Source organism: Takifugu flavidus, chromosome 14 (assembly GCF_003711565.1).
Source record: "Takifugu flavidus isolate HTHZ2018 chromosome 14, ASM371156v2, whole genome shotgun sequence".
In the NCBI taxonomy this organism is placed as follows: domain Eukaryota; kingdom Metazoa; phylum Chordata; class Actinopteri; order Tetraodontiformes; family Tetraodontidae; genus Takifugu; species Takifugu flavidus.
In genome coordinates this window covers 5,939,281-5,959,198 of record NC_079533.1, presented here as the reverse complement: position 1 = coordinate 5,959,198, position 19,918 = coordinate 5,939,281, and the positions used below count along the sequence as shown (strand labels likewise).

At 51.1% G+C, this 19,918-nt stretch overlaps 1 protein-coding gene across 15 annotated transcripts in view; it reads left to right on the top strand.

Moving 5' to 3' along the window:
* nbeaa (neurobeachin a) overlaps positions 1 to 19,918 on the top strand; it is a 58,362-nt gene that overhangs the window by 14,976 nt on the left and 23,468 nt on the right. For 14 of the 15 annotated variants that reach the window (XM_057054026.1, XM_057054027.1, XM_057054025.1 and 11 more), the window contains exons 2-17: positions 3,353 to 3,584; positions 5,468 to 5,568; positions 6,843 to 6,938; positions 7,832 to 7,953; positions 8,484 to 8,610; positions 9,098 to 9,217; positions 9,668 to 9,814; positions 12,969 to 13,166; positions 13,508 to 13,641; positions 14,496 to 14,604; positions 14,762 to 14,914; positions 16,758 to 16,926; positions 18,790 to 18,869; positions 19,025 to 19,087; positions 19,337 to 19,434; positions 19,606 to 19,698. In XM_057054026.1, the coding sequence (XP_056910006.1) occupies positions 3,353 to 3,584; positions 5,468 to 5,568; positions 6,843 to 6,938; positions 7,832 to 7,953; positions 8,484 to 8,610; positions 9,098 to 9,217; positions 9,668 to 9,814; positions 12,969 to 13,166; positions 13,508 to 13,641; positions 14,496 to 14,604; positions 14,762 to 14,914; positions 16,758 to 16,926; positions 18,790 to 18,869; positions 19,025 to 19,087; positions 19,337 to 19,434; positions 19,606 to 19,698 (2,042 nt within the window). Of the gene's footprint in view, positions 1 to 3,352; positions 3,585 to 5,467; positions 5,569 to 6,842; positions 6,939 to 7,831; positions 7,954 to 8,483; positions 8,611 to 9,097; positions 9,218 to 9,667; positions 9,815 to 12,968; positions 13,167 to 13,507; positions 13,642 to 14,373; positions 14,385 to 14,495; positions 14,605 to 14,761; positions 14,915 to 16,757; positions 16,927 to 18,789; positions 18,870 to 19,024; positions 19,088 to 19,336; positions 19,435 to 19,605; positions 19,699 to 19,918 lie in introns of those variants that run through there. The other variant, XM_057054032.1, reaches the window with a different exon arrangement.

The window sequence follows — 19,918 nt, the reverse complement described above, 5'->3', positions numbered from 1 at the left end:
TCCGGGTTAAGCCGTCGGTACGGGTGCAGCATCCGTACACGCGCAGCACCTTCACGCTCTTCCAGATTTTCCAGAAACACTTTGGACCTTCATGGTGGGAAAGAAAGCACCACTTGTGTCACCTGCTGGTTTTCATTTTTGGTCCCGTGGACGTTACTTGAACACTCGGGGACCGATCGTTGTCGCGATGCTGCCGAGACAAACGCAACCTGCTGCCCCTCAGAGGCTGTGGGCTTGGGATGGCCCCCTGTGGTGGCTCCGCCGGCACGGGGATCACACCCAAGCTCAAATGGGTCCTTGGCCTGATTTCCTGTCTGATCCATATGAATCCACCCGCTGAGATCGTTTCCAGGACTCTTCTCGGAGTTTCTGGCCCTCTTATTTTCCTGCATGTTCTTGGCCACAAGACTAAATTTGTTGCCGCGGTTTACATCACCCTCTCGTCTGTTGTGACGTTGTGTAACCGGGGGGGAGGCGGGAGCATGTGACTGCGTTGCACTTGTGTAGGCGTTCCCTGGAGGCTCCTGGGGTTTCTTCTTGGAGTCAGGGTGCGTTTGGGATTGAGCTTGTGCAGAAACCTTCAGTTCCTATTAAGGTTCCCCTCAAGTGGCTGCTTCTTCACACTGGCGGGTTGGGTCTGGTCACTTCCCTTCACTGGGACCTCCTTCACTGGGAGCTCCTTCACTGGGACCTCCTTTACGGGATCTCCTCACTGGGAGCTCCTTTTTACTTTTACTGGGACCCGGCCTCCTTTACTGGGACCCTCTTTAGCTACTCCTGGAGCTCCTTTACTGGGAGCATCCTTCACTGGGAGCTCCTTCACTGGGACGCTCCTTTACTTTACTGGGAGCTCCTTTAGCTTACTGGGAGCTCCTTTACTGGGACCTCCTTTACTGGGACCTCCTTTACTGGGACCTCCTTCACTGGCCTCTCCTTCACTGGGACCGACATCCTTACTGGGAGCCTCCTTCACTGGGACTCCTTCACTGGAGCTCCTTCACTGACCCTTACCTCATCCTTTACTGGGAGCTCCTTCACTGGGAGCTCCTTTACTGGGAGCTCCTTCACTGGGAGCTCCTTCACTGGGAGCTCCTTCACTGGACCTCCTTTACTGGGAGCTCCTTCACTGGGAGCTCCTTCACTGGGAGCTCCTTCACTGGGACCTCCTTTATTGGGGCTCCTTTACTGGGAGCTCCTTCACTGGGACCTCCTTCACTGGGACCTCCTTTATTGGGAGCTCCTTTACTGGGACCTCCTTTACTGGGACCCCTCTCCTTCACTTTTTACCCGCCGAGTCCTTTACTGGGACCGCCTTATGCGATGGGTTCTTTTACTGGGACCTCCTTCACTGGGACCTCCTTCACTGGGACCCCCCTTTACTTGGACCTCCTTTACTGGACCAAAGTCCTTCACTTTACCTTCCTTCAACTGGACCTCCTTTACTGGGAGCCTGTCCTTTACTGCAGCGTCACACCTCACACATGCTGCCATGTTCCCGCCTTGATGGACAGCTGAAACAGAATGAGAGATCATCAATCAAAGATGCACTGACGGGTCTGTGGGTCCTGAACCATGTGGGTCCTGAACCATGTGGGTCCTGAACCATGTGGGTTCCTGAACCATGTGGGTCCTGAACCATGTGGGTCTGGAACCATGTGGGTTCCTGAACCATGTGGGTTCCTGAACCATGTGGGGTCCTGAACCATGTGGGGTCCTGAACCATGTGGGTCCTGAACCATGTGGGTTCTTGAACCATGTGGGTTTCCTGACCATGTGGGTTCCTGACCATGTGGGTTCCTCCTGACCCTGTGGGTTCCTGAACCATGTGGGTCCTGAACCAGTGTGTTATCTCCAGCTCTCTTTTCTCTGGAGCCATCGTCCTTCTTGTCACAGTCGTGTTGCTCGTCTTTGCTCATTTCATTTATAATTTTTCGCCCGCTAACTCTAATGCACGGTCCTGTTCTGTCTGATCTAATAACGTCAATGGGGCTCTATTTGCTTGTGGGTTGCCATGGCGACCATCTCCGGGACATGCTGAGTATGACCTGCGTGTGTTCGCTGTGTTGCATGTGCAAGTGCGCTATTGTTCTGTGAACCTGGTGATCATCACGGACCTCTGAGCATCTGTGTGCACGACCGTGCACGTCTGTGGCAGGACAGCACGCCATTTTTAGACCTTTGTGGTTGCAGTCTAAGAGTGGCGTGCACGTTTCAGGAGCTGAGAGTGGGAGGAGGCGTGTTCCTCCGTGCACGCCAAGTGTGACCCTGAGCTTTCCCAGCCAGGACCAGCATCCAGCAGAAGTCCAGCAGAAGTCAGTGCTCCTGCAGACCAAAGGCTTCACTAACATTCTCTTCTTCTCTCTCTTCCTCCACTGCTGCCACCTTCTCTCTCTTCCTCCACTGCTGCCTCCTTCTCTCTCTTCCTCCACCCCTGCTGCCTCCTTCTCTCTCTTCCTCCACCCTGCTGCCACCTTCTCTCTCTCTTCCTCCACCCCTGCTGCCTCCTTCTCTCCTTCTCTCTCTCCTCCACCCCTGCTGCCTCCTTCTCTCTCTTCCTCCACCCCTGCTGCCACCTTCTCTCTCTCCTCCACCCCTGCCGCCTCCTTCTCTCTCTTCCTCCACCCCTGCTGCCTCCTTCTCTCTCTTCCTCCACCCCTGCTTCCTCCTTCCTCTTCTTCCTTCCTTCCCACCCCTGCCCGCCTTCCGCTCTCTCTTCCTCCACCCCTGCTGCCTCCTCCTCTCTCTCTCCTCCACCCTGCTGCCACCTTCTCTCTCTTCCTCCACCCCTGCTGCCTCCTCTCTCTCTTCCTCCACCCCTGGCCGCCTCCTTCTCTCTCTTCCTCCACCCCTGCTCGCCTCCTTCTCTCTCTTCTCCACCCCTGCTGCCACCTTCTCTCTCTTCCTCCACCCCTGCTGCCTCCTTCTCTCTCTTCCTCCACTGCTGCCTCCTTCTCTCTCTTCCTCCACCACTGCTGCCTCCTTCTCTTCTCTTCCTCCACCCACTGCCCCCCTGCTGCCTCCTTCCTCTCTCTTCCTCCACCCCTGCTGCCCCTTCTCTCTCTTCCTCCACCCTGCTGCCTTCCTTCTCTCTCTCTCCTCCACCCCTCCTCCACCCCTGCTCTCCTTCTCCTCTTCTTCCTCCACCCCTGCTGCCTCCTTCTCTCTCTTCCTTCCCCCTCTCTTCCCGTCCTCCTTCCTCTCTTCTGTCCCTCCTTCTCCTTCTTCTCCTCTTCCTCCACCCCTGCTGCCTCCTTCTCTCTCTTCCTCCACCCCTGCTGCCACCCTACCATCCCTAACGTTGCTTGGCGTCTCGTGCTCGCCACCCGCGCCCCTCGTCCTCTCCCTCCTCCAGCTGGTTGGTGGAGAATTTGACCTGGAAATGAACTTCATCATCCAGGAGGCCGAGAGCATCGGCTGCATGGTGGAGCTGCTGTCCCACTGCGAGGTCACCTGCCAGGCTGAGATCTGGAGCATGTTCACCGCCATCCTCCGCAAGAGCGTGCGCAACCTGCAAACCAGCACCGAGGTCGGCCTCATCCAGCAGGTGCTGCTCAAAATGAGCACGGTGGACGATATGATTGCAGGTGAGTGCGCACGAGGTTGTGGTTTCTCCATCCTGGGATAGTGTGACCCTCGTGTGACCTTTGGTCTTTCTTACGTTCCTGCTTTTGGATGAGGGCAGAAGCCTCTGCTGGTTCCTGGGGGGGCATGGAATTGTTGCCCTTGATCTTCTGCATGTGCTTCAGCCAATAAGAGCATTTTGAAGGGGCCAAGTTAATTATATAAAGAAAGAATTTCCCCCTTTAATCTTCCAATAGTTAATCTTTGATATTTGTTGATGTGGTGCGATTGCCATGGGTGTGTGTGGGGGGGGCGTGTGTGTGTGGGGGGTGTATATGTGTGTGTGTGTGTGGGGGGGGCGTGTGTGTGTGTGTGTGGGGGGGGGGATGGGTGTGTGTGTGGGGTGTATATGTGTGTGTGTGTGTGTGTGGGGGGTGTGTGGGGGGGGCGTGAGTTGTGTGTGTGTGTGGGGTTGGGATGTTTTTGTTGGTAGTGGTTTTTGTTTTTCTTTGTTTGTTTTGGGTGTGTGTTTGTTTGTGTTTGTTGTGTGTGTTTTGTGTGTTGGGGGTGTGTGTGTTTGGGGGTGTGTGTGTGTGTTTGGGTGTGGGCTTGTGTGTGTGTGTGTGTGTTTGGTGTGTGTGTGTCCTGCCGTATCATGACCGGCGTGTGTTTGCCTGCAGAGACCTTGACTATGACGCTGCCGCGGCGCTGCTTTAAGCTATCATTTTAACCTTGACTTTGCCGTGTCGATGCCTTGGAGTGCCCGTCCATCTTCTCGTCCTCACTGTCCTCACTGTCCCACCGACCAGGACGATGAGTTCTTTCTGTCCCCATAACAGACTCCAACCAGTTTAATCCCACTTTTATACACAACAGTTGTACAGTGGGACCTCTACTTACGAATTTAATTCGTTCCAGAAGTTGTTTCGTAACCTGAAAATTACGTAAGTAGAGACGCATTTTCCATGTAAATGCCCTAATCCGTTCCAAGACCCCAAAAATTCGGACATAATTTTTTTATAAATCATAAAAATGCATCAAAACATGTAACAAATACATGTTACAATTAGATTAGCGCACAATGAATTTAGGAATTCAGTGCAAGGCTTCTCCAGGAACAAAATGAACTTTATTACAGGCTAATCTTACATTAGCCGTCATTACTAGCAACGAACGTTAACACTTGTGGTAACACCACCATCTAATGGACAAACATACGAACACCCACAATAAATAAAAGTGAAACAAAGGCGACGCTGGGACACACACAAACCTGTACAGATTGACGTCCCTCCTAGCCAATGGGATGACAGGAAGATGCTAGGCGATAGCCAATGGCAGAGCAGCTACTAGCCTGCTTGCGTTCGCTAAACTCCGCGAGCTGTGAGTAGCAGCGGTAGCGTATTTTTGACCTTCGTATCCTGAAATTTATTTCGTAACAAGAGGAAATATTTTCCCGTTGAGACGTTTCGTAACCTGAAAATGTTGCATGTAGAGACGTTCGTAAGTAGAGGTCCCACTGTATTTAGAAGCTTGAATGAAGCATCGCTGCACTCTGGCTCACGAACCTGGTGAGAAGACTTCATGTCCAACACGGGGACGAGGCCTTTGTATGGCTGAGCTGCAGGTCCTCACGGATCTGTTGTGGCCACGTGACGTGGACGCCACTGAGGCAGGAAGGCCACATTAGATGGAACAAATGTCTTTGCGCTTTTGGGAGTGTGATGAAATATTTGCTTGATCCTAGATGTGATTAATCTAATCAATGGTTGGTAGATTTTTTGTGCTTAAAAGCAGCAGCAACAGCCGTTGTGTATGTGTATGTGGTCATTAGAGGACCAGACTGGCTTGACCCGCCCGCCCATGGAGGCTTGTTGCTAACGCTCATGCTTGGCCCATGTTTCAGACCTCCTGGTGGACATGCTGGGCGTCATGGCCAGTTACAGCATCACGGTCAAAGAGCTGAAGCTGCTCTTCAGCATGCTGCGGGGAGAAAACGGCGTCTGGGTGAGTAAAACCTGCAAGTGGCCCCTTGGAACCGGACTGGCTCATTAACCTGTATTATTATCACTTTCATCAGCACTAATATGGTAAATGTTCGTTTATCTTGCAACATAACCAGTATTTGATCATGCAAATGTCTCAGACAGGCTGTAGCAGCTAATTTAGTGGTGTGTTTATTGCCACTATCATCTCTGGAGCTGCAGCTTCCTGTCACTTCCTTTCTTGCCTCCAAATATTTCCAACGGAGGGTATTTTGAGGATGGCGAGAGGCAGAACCTGGAGCGAGGCCATGGGTGAGGGAGGGGGAGCAGCGACACCCTGGGGTGCTCCTCTGTGGCTCCTCTGCTCGGGGTGAGGACACCACCCTCAGCGAGCCCTGATGATCGAGCAACACCTGGAATACCTTTCCAACTCTTCCAATCCCTCCTCCCCCCAGCTGCTCTCTTCAGAGACGCATCGATTCAGGGTTGTCATGGTATCGATGGGATGTTGTCAGGCAGGGCGGGGGTGATTGAAGAGTTATTGATCCAGTGGTGGAGGTGTGATGTCACACCATGTCTTTATTAGTCTGTGATTGTATGAGAGTCACTTTCTCCTCTTCTCTCCTCTCCTCTCCTCTCCCCCCTCTCCTCTCCTCTTCCTCTCCTCTCCTCTCCTCTCCTCTCCTCTCCTCTCCTCTACCTCTCCTCTCCTCCTCTCCTCTCCTCTCTCTCCTTCCTCTCCTCTCCTCATCCTCTCCTCTCTCCTCTCCTCTCCTCTCCTCCTCTCTTCCTCTCCTCTCCTCTCCTCTCCTCTCCTCTCCTCTCCTCTCCTCTACCCTCCTCTCCTCTCTCTCTCCTCTCCTCTCCTCTCTCTCCTCTCCTCTCCTCTCACTCTCCCCTCCTCTCCTCTCCTCTCCTCTCCTCTCCTCCTCCTCTCCTCTCCTCTCCTCTCCTCGTACCCTTCCTCTCCTCTCGCTCTTCCTCCCTCTCCTCTCCTCTCCTCTCCTCTCGCTCTCCTTCTCCTCTCCCTCCCCTCCCCTGCCTCTCCCTCCTCTCCTCGTCCTCTCCTCTCTCTCCTCTCCTCTCCTCTCCTCTCCTCTCCTCTCCTCTCCCCTCCCCTCCTCTTACCCTCCTCTCCTCTCTCCTCTCCTCTCCTCTCCTCCTCTCCTCTCCTCTCCTCCTCCTCTCCTCTCCTCCCCTCCCCTCTCCTCTCCTCTCCTCTCCTCTCCTCCTCCTCTCCTCTCCTCTCCTCTCACACCTCACCTCACCTCCTCCCCCCTTGTCTGTCTCTTGCAGCCAAGACATGCTATCAAGCTTCTGTCGGTGTTGAACCAGATGCCACAGAGACACGGTCCTGACACCTTCTTCAACTTCCCAGGACGCAGTGCAGCAGTGAGTGGGACCATTTGTGCGCGCGCACACACACACACACACACACACACATACACACACACACACACACAAACTTCAGTGCAACAGCAAGGCCAAAGTTGCCTCCTTTCAGTGCTACTTCTTGTCATTTTTTGCTTTTCCTTTTGCCAGAGAATGAATAGTTATGGTGAGAATCACTAATTGTTGTTGAACCTTTTCTGAAGACCTTAGCAGCAGAAGGTGGGTGCAGTAAAAGAGGGCCAGTCCTGGTCCTCGTAGCACTCTGAAGGAGGTCAGTTCAGACAGCAGTTTAAAGGTCCGCTGCTGTTCTAGCTGTAATAACGCTCATTGGAATTCTTGCCTGTCCGCAGCAGCTTTTAAATGAAATTATGTGTAGACTTAATGATAATGAGCCACATCCTTATCTTTTCCTGACTATTCCTGTAGCCTAACACTGCTTTACTGTAACCACCTTCATAAATAACTTCTATCAGCTGCTGGGTTAATTCTGAGGTTACTAAAAAGGAAATGAGTTGACAGAAACCCCACAATCATTATTACAATTGATTTTTTGCCCACCCATCTGTATTATATGATTCTAAAAATGTGTAGGGGCATTTTACAGAATATAGACTCATTTATGCTTCAGTTTGGGCTAGCATATCTTCAGAATGAACTCATTTAGCAATAGCAGCCTTTTGAAACCCCGTCACTGGTCTACAGACAAGATTCAGCCACAAAACTGTAGACTCACAGACACGAGGACATTTCCAGTATACTGCAAATAAACTGTTTAACCCTATTTCTGAATTCCCCTCGATAAATTTAAGACGCTCACGGTGGCATCTGGAGTCCGTTCACTCATCCAAAATCTGAGCTGGAGTCAGCAGACTCTAATCAATGTTTTTTTTTAGGCCATTGCACTGCCACCAATAGCCAAATGGCCTTACCAGAACGGATTCACTATCAACACCTGGTTCAGGCAGGATCCACTCAACAACATCAATGTGGACAAAGACAAACCATACCTGTACTGGTGAGTCCCACACCTGTTGACCCGGCTCAGGCTAGAACACTCGTGCAACTGCTGCTTGGTCTGCAAATCAGTAACAGGGAAGAGGGTCCGAAGAGGCTGCTGTGGGGTAAAAACCCTCTTGAAATGGCGCTTTGCGTTACATTAGAAGCTAGTATTTATGTTGATGTGGGGAATTGGAAGGAAATGGACTCGCTCCAAACAAGAGCACGATGCCCAAAGTCTAGAAAGACTTTAGTGAGTCGGGTAATGAGGGGGAAGGTGACGTTAAACATGTGAGGGCACTAACGCACCCCGATGTTGCTGCGGAGGAGGAAGATGTTCTCCTCGTGGTGGATGCACATTTATGGCTGCTCATGGTGCATCCTGCTGTCACTGCTCACCGTTTTGCTATCGTGAGATTTCCTGAAGTGTGTTTTGCGTTGCGTCACATTTAAGTGGCGTCCACTTGGTTTCGTCATTTTTAAATGATGCCAACGTTTTCCAGGACTGTTGACGTGCGCTGACCTTGATTTTTGATGCTCCATCTGCAGCTTTCGCACCAGTAAGGGAGTTGGATACTCGGCTCACTTTGTAGGAAATTGTCTCATCGTAACGTCCTTGAAGTCAAAGGGAAAAGGCTTCCAGCACTGCGTCAAGTATGATTTTCAACCCCGCAAGGTAAAATGAATAAACATATAGGCAAAAGCAAACGAACTCTGCTCATGTCTGTTCTTCCAATTAATGTTATTGGTTCCTGGGGAGGCATTTAAGAACCCCCCCACCCCTGTCGGCATCTTCATACACACACATACACACTCACACACATACACACTCGCACACATACACACACACACACACTTACACACACCAGCTTTTGCTGACCAGTTGAAATCTTGCTGCCTAACGATGTTCCCAGTGGTTCCATTGGATCAATTTAAAAGTCAAGTGTGCATGTGTGGGTTTGTTAATGTTGGCTTGTGTGTGTGTGTTGTGTGTGTGTGTGTGTGTGTGTGGTGTGTGTGTGTGTGTGTGTGTGTGAGTGTGTGTCAGGGTTAGGCTAACCCCTGACCCTGACCTCAGATGCTTCAGTCAACACAACAACACACACATCAGCCTGCTGGTTGGTCTCCTGGTGGCCTGACTAATGTGTGTGTCTGTGTTTCAGTGGTACATGATCAGCATCGTCCACATCTACAACCGCTGGAGGAACTCTGAGATTCGTTGCTATGTCAACGGTCAGCTGGTCTCCTATGGCGACATGGCGTGGCACGTCAACACCAACGATGTAAGGGAGCAGCGGGGGGACGTCTGTCTTTCAAACATGCTTGAGCTGAGGTGTATTTGGCCCAGCTTCTCCTCTCCTTTGGTGCTGTTGGCAGCTCTTTGATGTTTGCCCTCTGCATCTGTGAGCTGGGCCACAGATGCCCTTGGGCCTTTTTCCAGAACCTTCATCAGAATTCCAACTTCAGACTTTTCCTTTTAATAGGGGACAGGTTGCCATGATGCCTCTCTTACACCTTCTACCTGTTCTGGCTCATCATTTTGCTGCCATTACATTATTTTTTTACATTTTTCTGCTTGTCTTTCATCTCACAATGGTCAGAACAAAAGTTCGACAGGAAAAGTGGTTTTGGTGGCAGCGATTTGTGTCCAACTGTGTTTTGAACTTTGGGGGGAAAAGTGTGAAACGTGTAAACTTGTGGTCACATTTTGCTGGTATTTCTTTCATTGGCAGAGCTACGATAAATGTTTCCTCGGTTCATCGGAGACGGCCGACGCCAACAGAGTGTTTTGTGGTCAGCTGGGAGCCATTTATGTGTTCAGCGAAGCTCTCAACCCTGCTCAGATCTTTGCCATTCACCAACTTGGCCCCGGGTACAAGGTGAGGCTCTAATTACATGCTGTGTACATCAATGTGGCAGTAACGTTGCCTCGGCAACTATAGCGGTTGCCCAAAATAGGGTTAGACATATAAAATCAGGGATTTTAGCCTAAAACCAAAGGTTATTCTCAACAAAATGTCTGTGAAGCTTTGGTAGCTTTGCCACGTGCGCCCTGCGGCCAGCAGACACGTCGTAGCCCCCCAGGAAAGATGACTGCAGGTATCTGCTGCTCCTGAACCTCAGCAGGTCACAACGTGCTTTGGTTTCAAAGCTGCTGACATGCAGGTAGAAGTATCTTCTCAAAGGAACGAAATCGCACACGTTTCAACACTTTGACCTTCTGCTCGGTGTCTTGAAAAGGTCAGAACATGTTTTGTTGGAGTCCACCCCCCCAAAGATCTCATGCTCGGTGTTTTGGAGGTTTCATGGTGATGAGTCCTGATGCTGAGGTCTGTTTCACTCCATGATCCGATCGGTCAGATGATTGCACAAAGAGCTTCTCAGCTAGCAGAAAGAAAACAGTAAATAAATAAACATTATGAATAAACAAACATTAAAGCCAAATCTGCCAGCGCTGATACAGCGTAAATGAGGCGTGAGCTGGGCTTAAAACAGGACCCCAGTGGGTCTCAGTGTTCCGGGCCCTGCTGTGTGAAGAAGGCCGTTTCCTCTGCTTCAGCTCTGTTGAGGAGGACGAACAACAGTCACTCAGGAGAACCACGTGTGTGAGCGTCAGGGTGTGTTTTCATCTGTGTGGAGCCTCTTCCTCAGCCTCTGTCAGTCGTCTCCTTCAGTAACGAGGAGCAAAACGCAGCGAGACCCACTCAGTCCGCTAAACGAGCCTTCAGCACAGCCAACAAGCTCTTTTAAGTTGCTGTGCAGCGCGGCGGCTCACACACACACCGCTTGCCCCAATAGCACGAAGGAAGCTTTTACATCCAGATTTTGGGGGGGAAATAACAGCTTTATTGTCTTTTTGTGTCCATTTTGGGTCTCTTTCATGTGGACCTGTGTCGTCACCGACATATTTTGGGTTTTGTCTTTTACTCTCGTTTTGTGCAGTTTTGTATTCTCCTTATATTCAAACCTAGATTCTTATGTAGGTTTGAATGTAATTACATCTTATCTTAGAAATACACAGTGAATACAGATGTACACTTTGATCAAGCAATAAATTAGTTTCCACCTCCGAATAAGTTGCTGATTATGGTATTGATTTCTCCTTCAGGTTTTTAAATTCTTTTAGCCTCCTGATCTTTAAGTGAATGTATCTACATTTTAACATAGCTGTTGAATGTTTAACTGTGTGTGTGTGTGTGTGTGTGTGTGTGTGTGTGTTGTGGTGTGTTGTGTGTGTGTGTGTCTGGAAAGGGCACTTTGCATTTTCAGGTCACTGATTTATGCAGCAGCTTTTTTGTGCCACATGATTTAAATAAAAGGAAAGAATGAATATTTTCCAGTCCGCAGATTTGAATCTCTACATGAGATAAGGACATTTTGCCACCAATCGGAATTCTTCAGATGCCAAGATTGCATGTGTGAAATGTTCTGCTGCCTGTTTGAAGGCCCAGGCCTTCTTTTGCGCATCAGATGTCAGATAAAAGGTTGAGAACAAGGTCTCAGGCTTCCCTGTGCAGCCGGCAGAGGGAGGGAAGCTGCTGCTTCAAGAGAAGAACAACCCTGCCTGAAGCTGTGGCACTGTCCCCCTGAGCCTGAAGCTGTGGCACTGCCCCCTGAGCCTGAAGCTGTGCACTGTCCCCCTGAGCCTGAAGCTGTGGCACTGTCCCCCTGAGCCTGAAGCTGTGCCACTGTCCCCCTGAGCCTGAAGCTGTGCACTGTCCCCTGACCTGAAGCTGTGCCACTGTCCCCCTGAGCCTGAAGCTGTGGCACTGTCCCCCTGAGCCTGAAGCTGTGCACTGTCCCCCTGAGCCTGAAGCTGTGCCACTGTCCCCCTGAGCCTGAAGCTGTGGCACTGTCCCCCTGAGCCTGAAGCTGTGGCACTGTCCCCCTGACCTGAAGCTGTCACTGTCCCCCTGCCCCCTGACCTGAAGCTGTGCCACTGTCCCCCTGAGCCTGAAGCTGTGCCACTGTCCCCCTGAGCCTGAAGCTGTGCCACTGTCCCCCTGAGCCTGAAGCTGTGCCACTGTCCCCCTGAGCCTGAAGCTGTGGCACTGTCCCCCGAGCCTGAAGCTGTGCCACTGCCCCCTGAGCCTGAAGCTGTGCCACTGCCCCCCTGAACTGAAGCTGTGGCACTGTCCCCCTGAGCCTGAAGCTGTGGCACTGTCCCCCTGAGCCTGAAGCTGTGCACTGTCCCCCTGAGCCTGAAGCTGTGGCACTGTCCCCCTGAGCCTGAAGCTGTGCACTGTCCCCCTGAGCCTGAAGCGTGCCACTGTCCCCCTGAGCCTGAAGCTGTGGCACTGTCCCCCTGAGCTGAAGCTGTGGCACTGTCCCCCTGAGCCTGAAGCTGTGGCACTGTCCCCCTGAGCCTGAAGCTGTGCCACTGTCCCCCTGAGCCTGAAGCTGTGCCACTGTCCCCCTGAGCCTGAAGCTGTGGCACTGTCCCCCTGAGCCTGAAGCTGTGCCACTGTCCCCCTGAGCCTGAAGCTGTGGCACTGTCCCCCTGAGCCTGAAGCTGGGATAAAGGTGGCAGTTCCACCGTGGCTTTGATCTGCAAGGACATCTGTGTCTGCTGGACGTTCGGGCAGACGGACGTATGGACGGACAGACAGACACGGATATTGTTTTTGGCACTGCCTGACAAATACTTGCTTAAACGAAAATGCACAATTTCTGTTCCATTGAACTTAGCAAAGAAAACCTGTGACTTTCTGTTGTGAACTGTGGCGTTGATGTGTGTGTGTGACCTCAACGTGCCGTGGCAGCACTGCGCAGTGTGTGTTGGTTCCATGTGTGTGAGGGACGGTGTGTTTGGAGTGTTGGCTGCCTCTCTCCCACACATCCTCCCCTCTCATCTCTTATTCCTGGCTAATTGAATTATCTCCTGGGCTAGCACAGTGTTCATTAAGCTAATGCGGGGTGTTTACACAATGCTCATCTCCAGTGTTGAGCTGGACACATGTTCATGCACCTGTCCTGCAGCTTTAGGGATTTCTGGATTCATGTGGCCTTTTGCTTTTGTCGTTTTCTCTCCAGAGCACTTTTAAGTTTAAATCTGAGAGTGACATCCACCTGGCGGAGCACCATAAGCAGGTGCTGTATGATGGGAAGCTGGCCAGCTCCATCTCCTTCACCTACAACGCCAAGGCGACGGACGCCCAGCTGTGCCTGGAGTCGTCGCCCAGAGAAAACCCCTCCATCTTTGTGCACTCGCCACACGCCCTCATGTTGCAGGTCAGAGTCCTCAGCCGGCCGCCATCATTCACTGATCACGGATTCACTGATCACGGATTCACTGATCACTGATCACGGATTCACTGATCACGGATTCACTGATTCATTGATCACAGATCAGGTGACTCATGTATGAATGAGCGCGCTGAAACCCGACTGATTAGCAACCTCAATTATCAACATTGTCAACTCTGCCGTGAGAGCTGATGCTTAAAGTCAACTAAGATTCTTGGTTCTTGAACCTGTCGTGACTTTGAAGTAAACGGTTTTCATTTTTTACTGACAGTGGAAAAAGTCCAACATAAAAAGAGTTTTGTGTGTTCCGCTGTTGTGTTGCCCAGGACGTGAAGGCCATCGTCACCCACTCCATCCACAGCGCCATCCACTCCATAGGAGGCATCCAGGTCTTGTTCCCTCTCTTCGCCCAGCTGGACTACAAGCAGCTGAACGACAGCAGCGTGGACACCACAGTCTGGTGAGTGTCCATGTTCAGGTGGACACCAGTCTGGTGAGTGTCCATGTTCAGGTGGACACCACAGTCTGGTGAGTGTCCATGTTCAGGTGGACACCAGTCTGGTGAGTGTCCATGTTCAGGTGGACACCAGTCTGGTGAGTGTCCATGTTCAGGTGGACACCACAGTCTGGTGAGTGTCCATGTTCAGGTGGACACCAGTCTGGTGAGTGTCCATGTTCAGGTGGACACCAGTCTGGTGAGTGTCCATGTTCAGGTGGACACCACAGTCTGGTGAGTGTCCATGTTCAGGTGGACACCAGTCTGGTGAGTGTCCATGTTCAGGTGGACACCAGTCTGGTGAGTGTCCATGTTCAGGTGGACACCACAGTCTGGTGAGTGTCCATGTTCAGGTGGACACCAGTCTGGTGAGTCTCCATGTTCAGGTGGACACAGTCTGGTGAGTGTCCATGTTCAGGTGGACACCAGTCTGATGAGTGTCCATGTTCAGGTGGACACCACAGTCTGGTGAGTGTCCATGTTCAGGTGGACACCACAGTCTGGTGAGTGTCCATGTTCAGGTGGACACCACAGTCTGGTGAGTGTCCATGTTCAGGTGGACACCAGTCTGGTGAGTGTCCATGTTCAGGTGGACACCAGTCTGGTGAGTGTCCATGTTCAGGTGGACACCACAGTCTGGTGAGTGTCCATGTTCAGGTGGACACCAGTCTGGTGAGTGTCCATGTTCAGGTGGACACCACAGTCTGGTGAGTGTCCATGTTCAGTGGACACAGTCTGGTGAGTGTCCATGTTCAGGTGGACACAGTCTGGTGAGTGTCCATGTCCATGTCCTGTGTAACGCAGTGTTCTGTCTGCAGCGCCACCCTGCTGGCGTTCCTGGTGGAGCTGTTGAAGAGCTCAGTGGCCATGCAGGAGCAAATGCTGGGAGGAAAGGGCTTCCTGGTGATTGGGTACCTGCTGGAGAAGGTGAGTGAAAGGCCCTCAACCCTGACACTGAGTTTCTGATGGCGTGTGTGTGTCCACGAGTGTGTCCGTGACCTCCTCTCCTGTACTCACAAGCATTCTGCCGGTGTGTGTGTGATATCCAGGCGGTGTGTGAGCACCTCTTTCTGTGTGTTTTCAGTCATCAAGGGTCCACATCACCAGGGCGGTACTTGAGCAGTTCTTGTCCTTTGCCAAGTATCTGGACGGTTTACCTCACGGAGCGCCACTCCTCAAACAGCTCTGCGACCATGTCCTCTTTAATCCGGCCATCTGGATACACACTCCTGCCAAGGTGTGTCCCTCTGTTCTCACTCTGTCTTGGTTGACCTTGCTACCAAAAGATGAACAAAGTCGATCTCAGTCAAAGGATTAAGGGAAAGAAACAGCATAAGGAGGGATGACAGACATAAAGACGGTTCTCTTCACGCTCCTGAGAGCCACTGCATCCGTGAGGGAGTGTGCACGCTGCCTTCTGTCACAGCGCACGTGCACCACGCACTATCTGAGAGGCAGGACAAGGGATAGTTGGGGAAGAGATGCTGTCTCCAACAAATGCAAAGGAAGCTGGAAATGTTCTCTGGCACTCAGTCAGACTTTCCTCACTCAGCGTGCACACTCAGCGTGCACACTCGGCGTGCACACTCGGCGTGCACACTGCCGTTAAATAGCGTTCAGGTGACGGCCATCCGTCGGTGTGGCTGCTAGCATGACTGCAGCCCATCGGACAGCTCCGTGGCCGTTAGCCTTTATGCTAATGCAGCTGAAGAGCTGCGCGCCTCAGACAGCAGCGCTGAAGATGAACACGGTGAAAGAAACAAAGGAAGAAAGTGACAATTGGATCAAGGCCTCTTTCCCGTCTGTGTCTAAATTAGATGTGATGATCCTGGCGCTCCCACAGGCCCAGTCAGCTCCCTTTAGTTTCAGGACATTCTGACTCTCGGCCTTCTCCCCTCTGACCGTGAGATATGATTGGCTGGTGGTTATAAATGAACTCTCCAAGGCACGCTGGCGTTAGGGTGGAAGAACCACAACTGAGCTGCTGCTGCTGCTGCTAATGAAGCTGCTGCTGCTGCTAATAAAGCTGCTGCTGCTGCTAATGAAGCTGCTGTTGCTGCTGCTGCTAATAAAGCTGCTGTTGCTGCTGCTGCTGCTAATGAAGCTGCTGCTGCTGCTGCTGCTAATGAAGCTGCTGCTGCTGCTAATAAAGCTGCTGTTGCTGCTGCTGCTGCTAATGAAGCTGCTGCTAATGAAGCTGCTGCTAATGAAGCTGCTGCTGCTGCTAATAAAGCTGCTGTTGCTGCTGCTGCTGCTAATAAAGCTCCTGCTGCTGCTAATAAAGCTGCTGCTCTTTTGCTGCTTAGTAAAATCAGAATAAAGAAACCTGGCCTTTGCAATTGTTGGAAATGGCGCATCAATCTGAATGCAAATTGTGTTTTTCACCTTTGATTGAATGGCTGGTGTCTGCAAACCTTATGTGGTCCTTGAAGAGTAACTCTGACCCTCTAATAGTCATTATTTTCCACTTCCCAGAATAATATTACCACATAATAGGGTAATTGTTGGCAGGAATAGCCCCAGCCTTAATAAAAAGCACATCTGGAATGTGTCCCTTGCTTCATGTTAAAGATAAAGACCATGTTGTCTTTACAGTCCACGATTGTTGAGACGCATTTGTTACAAGGTTGTGCTGCAGCTGCATGGAAATGTAGGATTTACGGCTGCAGAATGCACGTGTGCTGTATATGTATCTAAAGATTAACACTTAACATCGGTTTGGAATGCTGTGCACCCACTTCAGTCCATTTTCTTCCCCAGTTGATCTGTTCTCTGGTGTGTTCAGGCCAATTGTTCTCCAGGGATTTCATTCTGTTAAACATAGCGAGCAATTTAAGGCAGATCTTTAGCATAACTCTAATGAGCGCAGTGATGTGCAGCGTCAGGTGCACAGAGACCTATTGATATTAATAAAGGAAGCAGGAAGGGCGGCACAAGTGGGGAGAGAAGGAAATGAGCGTTTCAGCGCATCCTTCTGAAATGTCAACGCTGCTGCTGCGTGGCTTCAGAGAGCAGAGCCGTGCACAGCGCACCCTCCACCTGCACATGTGTGATCTGTCTGCATGAACGTGTGAATGCAGGTGCAGCTGTCCCTCTACACCTACCTGTCCTCGGAGTTCATCGGCACCGCCACCATCTACAGCACCATCCGCCGCGTGGGCACCGTCCTGCAGCTGATGCACACTCTCAAATACTACTACTGGGCCGTCAACCCGCTGGAGAGCAGTGGCATCAACCCCAAAGGTCTCGGTAGGTTCCCCAACACACTCGTTGGGGGGGAACCCACGCGTGCACGTGTGTATAGCAGCCATTTTACATCTATTACAGTTTGTATCTGTTCTAAAACTCTTCATCTATTACACTGAACGTTCTGTTACTACTTAAAGGACAAGCGCCAAGCGTCTGGAGACGCTCCTGGTCATTTTAGAGTCAATAAAGCTTCAGTTTCCTGAAGTTTAATGGAATATTTCATTCAGTCAGCAGACGGGAGCTGCTGCACAGCTTTAGGAAGCTTAAGGGGAATATTGGGTGTCATATCTGACCATAAAAGAAGAAACTTGACTTAACTGAGTTGGATTTCATTGTTGACTTCAATAAACATGATGAGAAATTGTTACAGTGTCCTAATTAAAAGTTACCTAATTGGTGCCCATTGAGAAGGCGATGGGAGCCGGCTCGACCCTCTGCCCCCCCCGAAATCCCAACGCTCAACATAAACAAGGCCTCCAGACAATAAGCCTTGATTCAACTGAGTGATTTTACATTTTTTCTTTTTCTTTTTGCCTTTGTTTGGGTCAGCAGAGGCTGTCTCAGCCTCTCCTGCATCTCTCGTTGCCACGGCAACGCGTACGTTTGGTTGGCAGATGCGGAGGGTTAGTAGTGTCTTTTTGCCTGGAGGAAGAGCCTCAGATGCATGGAACACGTGCACTGACACGTGCACTGTCGTGGGTCACAGCTCAGAACTCCTGACGGTGCCGACGTGATTATGAGTGATTGAACTCATTAATAACAGGAATCCAATAGAAGCTTCCTTTTGAAGGTGGTTCCGCTGACATTTGATCCATTTTAGCCAAGATTTGAATGTTTTTTAGATAAAATAGGCCTGTTGTGTATTTTCAGAGGGAAATCTATCTAGATTATTTTATAAAAGAACATCAGTATTTATACAATAGTCACATGTGTTTACGTTGACAGTGGCAGGATGGTTGAGAGGAGCTGGAAGCACTTCAGAAGGTTCAGGCCAGATTCAGGTTAAACACAGTCGTCTGGAGCCATGATGTTCTCCATCATGGCTCCAGACGACTGTGTCTGGGCCCTCCAGGCCCCCCCCTCTCTCAGCCCCCCTCTCAGTCCCCCCTCAGCCCCCCTCAGTCCCCCCTCACATCCCCCCCCCCCTCTCTCAGCCCCCCTCTCAGTCCCCCCTCAGTCCCCCCTCACATCCCCCCCCTCTCTCAGCCCCCCTCTCAGCCCCTCCTCACTACCCCCCCAGCACCCCCCCTCTCTCAGCCCCCCTCTCAGTCCCCCCTCACATCCCCCCCCTCTCTCAGCCCCTCTCTCAGCCCCCCTCTCAGTCCCCCCTCACCACCACCCCAGCAACCCCCTCTCTCAGCACCCCCCCTCTCAGTCCCCCCTCACATCCCCCCCCTCTCTCAGCCCCCCCTCTCTCAGCCCCCCTCACCACCACCCCAGCACCCCCCCTCTCAGCCCTACCCCCCAGCACCCCCCCTCTTGTGTGTATTCCGACTGTCTGCCAACGACGAGACGCACAAGCTGACCTGGTGGTGCCGAAAACACTGAAAACTGTTCCATCGTTTTGCTTTGATCCCAACGCATTCATCTTCATGACTCTCTGGCTCGATATTCCATTAGTCAGTTATTTGGCGTGGTTACGGCCCATTCATCACAGAACTGGCGAGCACATGAAACACCTTCAGAAATTAAAACAGCACCATTACAGGAGGAAAAACGCATCGCCAACATCTGGGATGTCCTTTTTAGCTTTAAACAAGATGCTCTGCCAGCATGGCAGATGTAAACGGGCATCTGAAGATCTTTGATCTTTGTCATGTTCATATAATATATTCATTCTGTTGCTGTTGTGGATTTGCTCAGACGGTCCACGGCCATCACAGAAGGAGATCATCTCGCTCAGAGCCTTCATGCTGCTCTTCCTCAAACAGCTCATTCTCAAGGTAGGGCAACGGAAAAGCTTCTTTATCATCACACAACCTGCAAGAAATCACGTCTTCCAGATTGTTTTACTCCCTTTTGCGGCGCTGCAGGCCTCATCTAAAATCGGAGTGTAAATGAGGCCTGTGGCCTTGTGTGATTTCTGATTTCTCCACAGGACCGAGGCGTCAAAGAGGATGAACTGCAGAGCATCCTCAACTACCTTCTGACCATGCACGAGGTGAGGCTCTGTCTCAGGTGCTCGGTGGGCCAGCGTTCTGGCCCGTTCAAATGAACGAGGGTGCGAGGCAGCTTCAGCACGGTGACAGTGTGAAATATGGCGTGAGCAGAATGTCCTCTTCCTCAACGGTTCTGAGCGTACTTGTTCTGAAGGCCCAACTGCCTCTGCGCCACCCTTACGCAGCCCTGCAATGTTAAAGCTCTGTTCCGCTCCGTCCCCACTTATTCATCCTTCCTTCCCTCCCTCCAGGATGAGAATATCCACGACGTCCTCCAGTTATTGGTGGCTTTAATGTCTGAACACCCGGCCTCCATGATCCCTGCCTTTGACCAGAGAAATGGAATAAGGTGAATGAACGCCGTGATGTCACACGAACGCCTGTTTTCTCTCTTGAATATTTTGTCGTGGATGATTTTATTCACACCTTTGCAGTGTCCCAGTCTTTAACTCCACAGTCTGCACGTGTGATCCCCTCATTAGCATCTAATCAATGCGTCTGTGTTTTTGACCTGTTTCAGGGTCATCTGCAAGCTCCTAGCATCAAAGAGTGAGAGTATACGTGTCCAAGCTCTCAAAGTCCTGGGTTATTTCCTCAAACACCTCGGTCACAAGTCAGTACCTTTCTGCTCTTTGCTTTTATTTCTATAATAAAAATAGGAAACTGTAGCTGGACTGAGGCACATTTAGGGATGGAACATTTCACTGGAAAGAGCCATAGTCTGTGTGTGTGTGTGTGTGTGTGTGTGTGTGTGTGTGTGTGTGTGTGTGTGTGTAAGATAATGTCCTCATCATCAAGTCCAGGCGGAATAATCATTGTGACAGCGCGCGCTG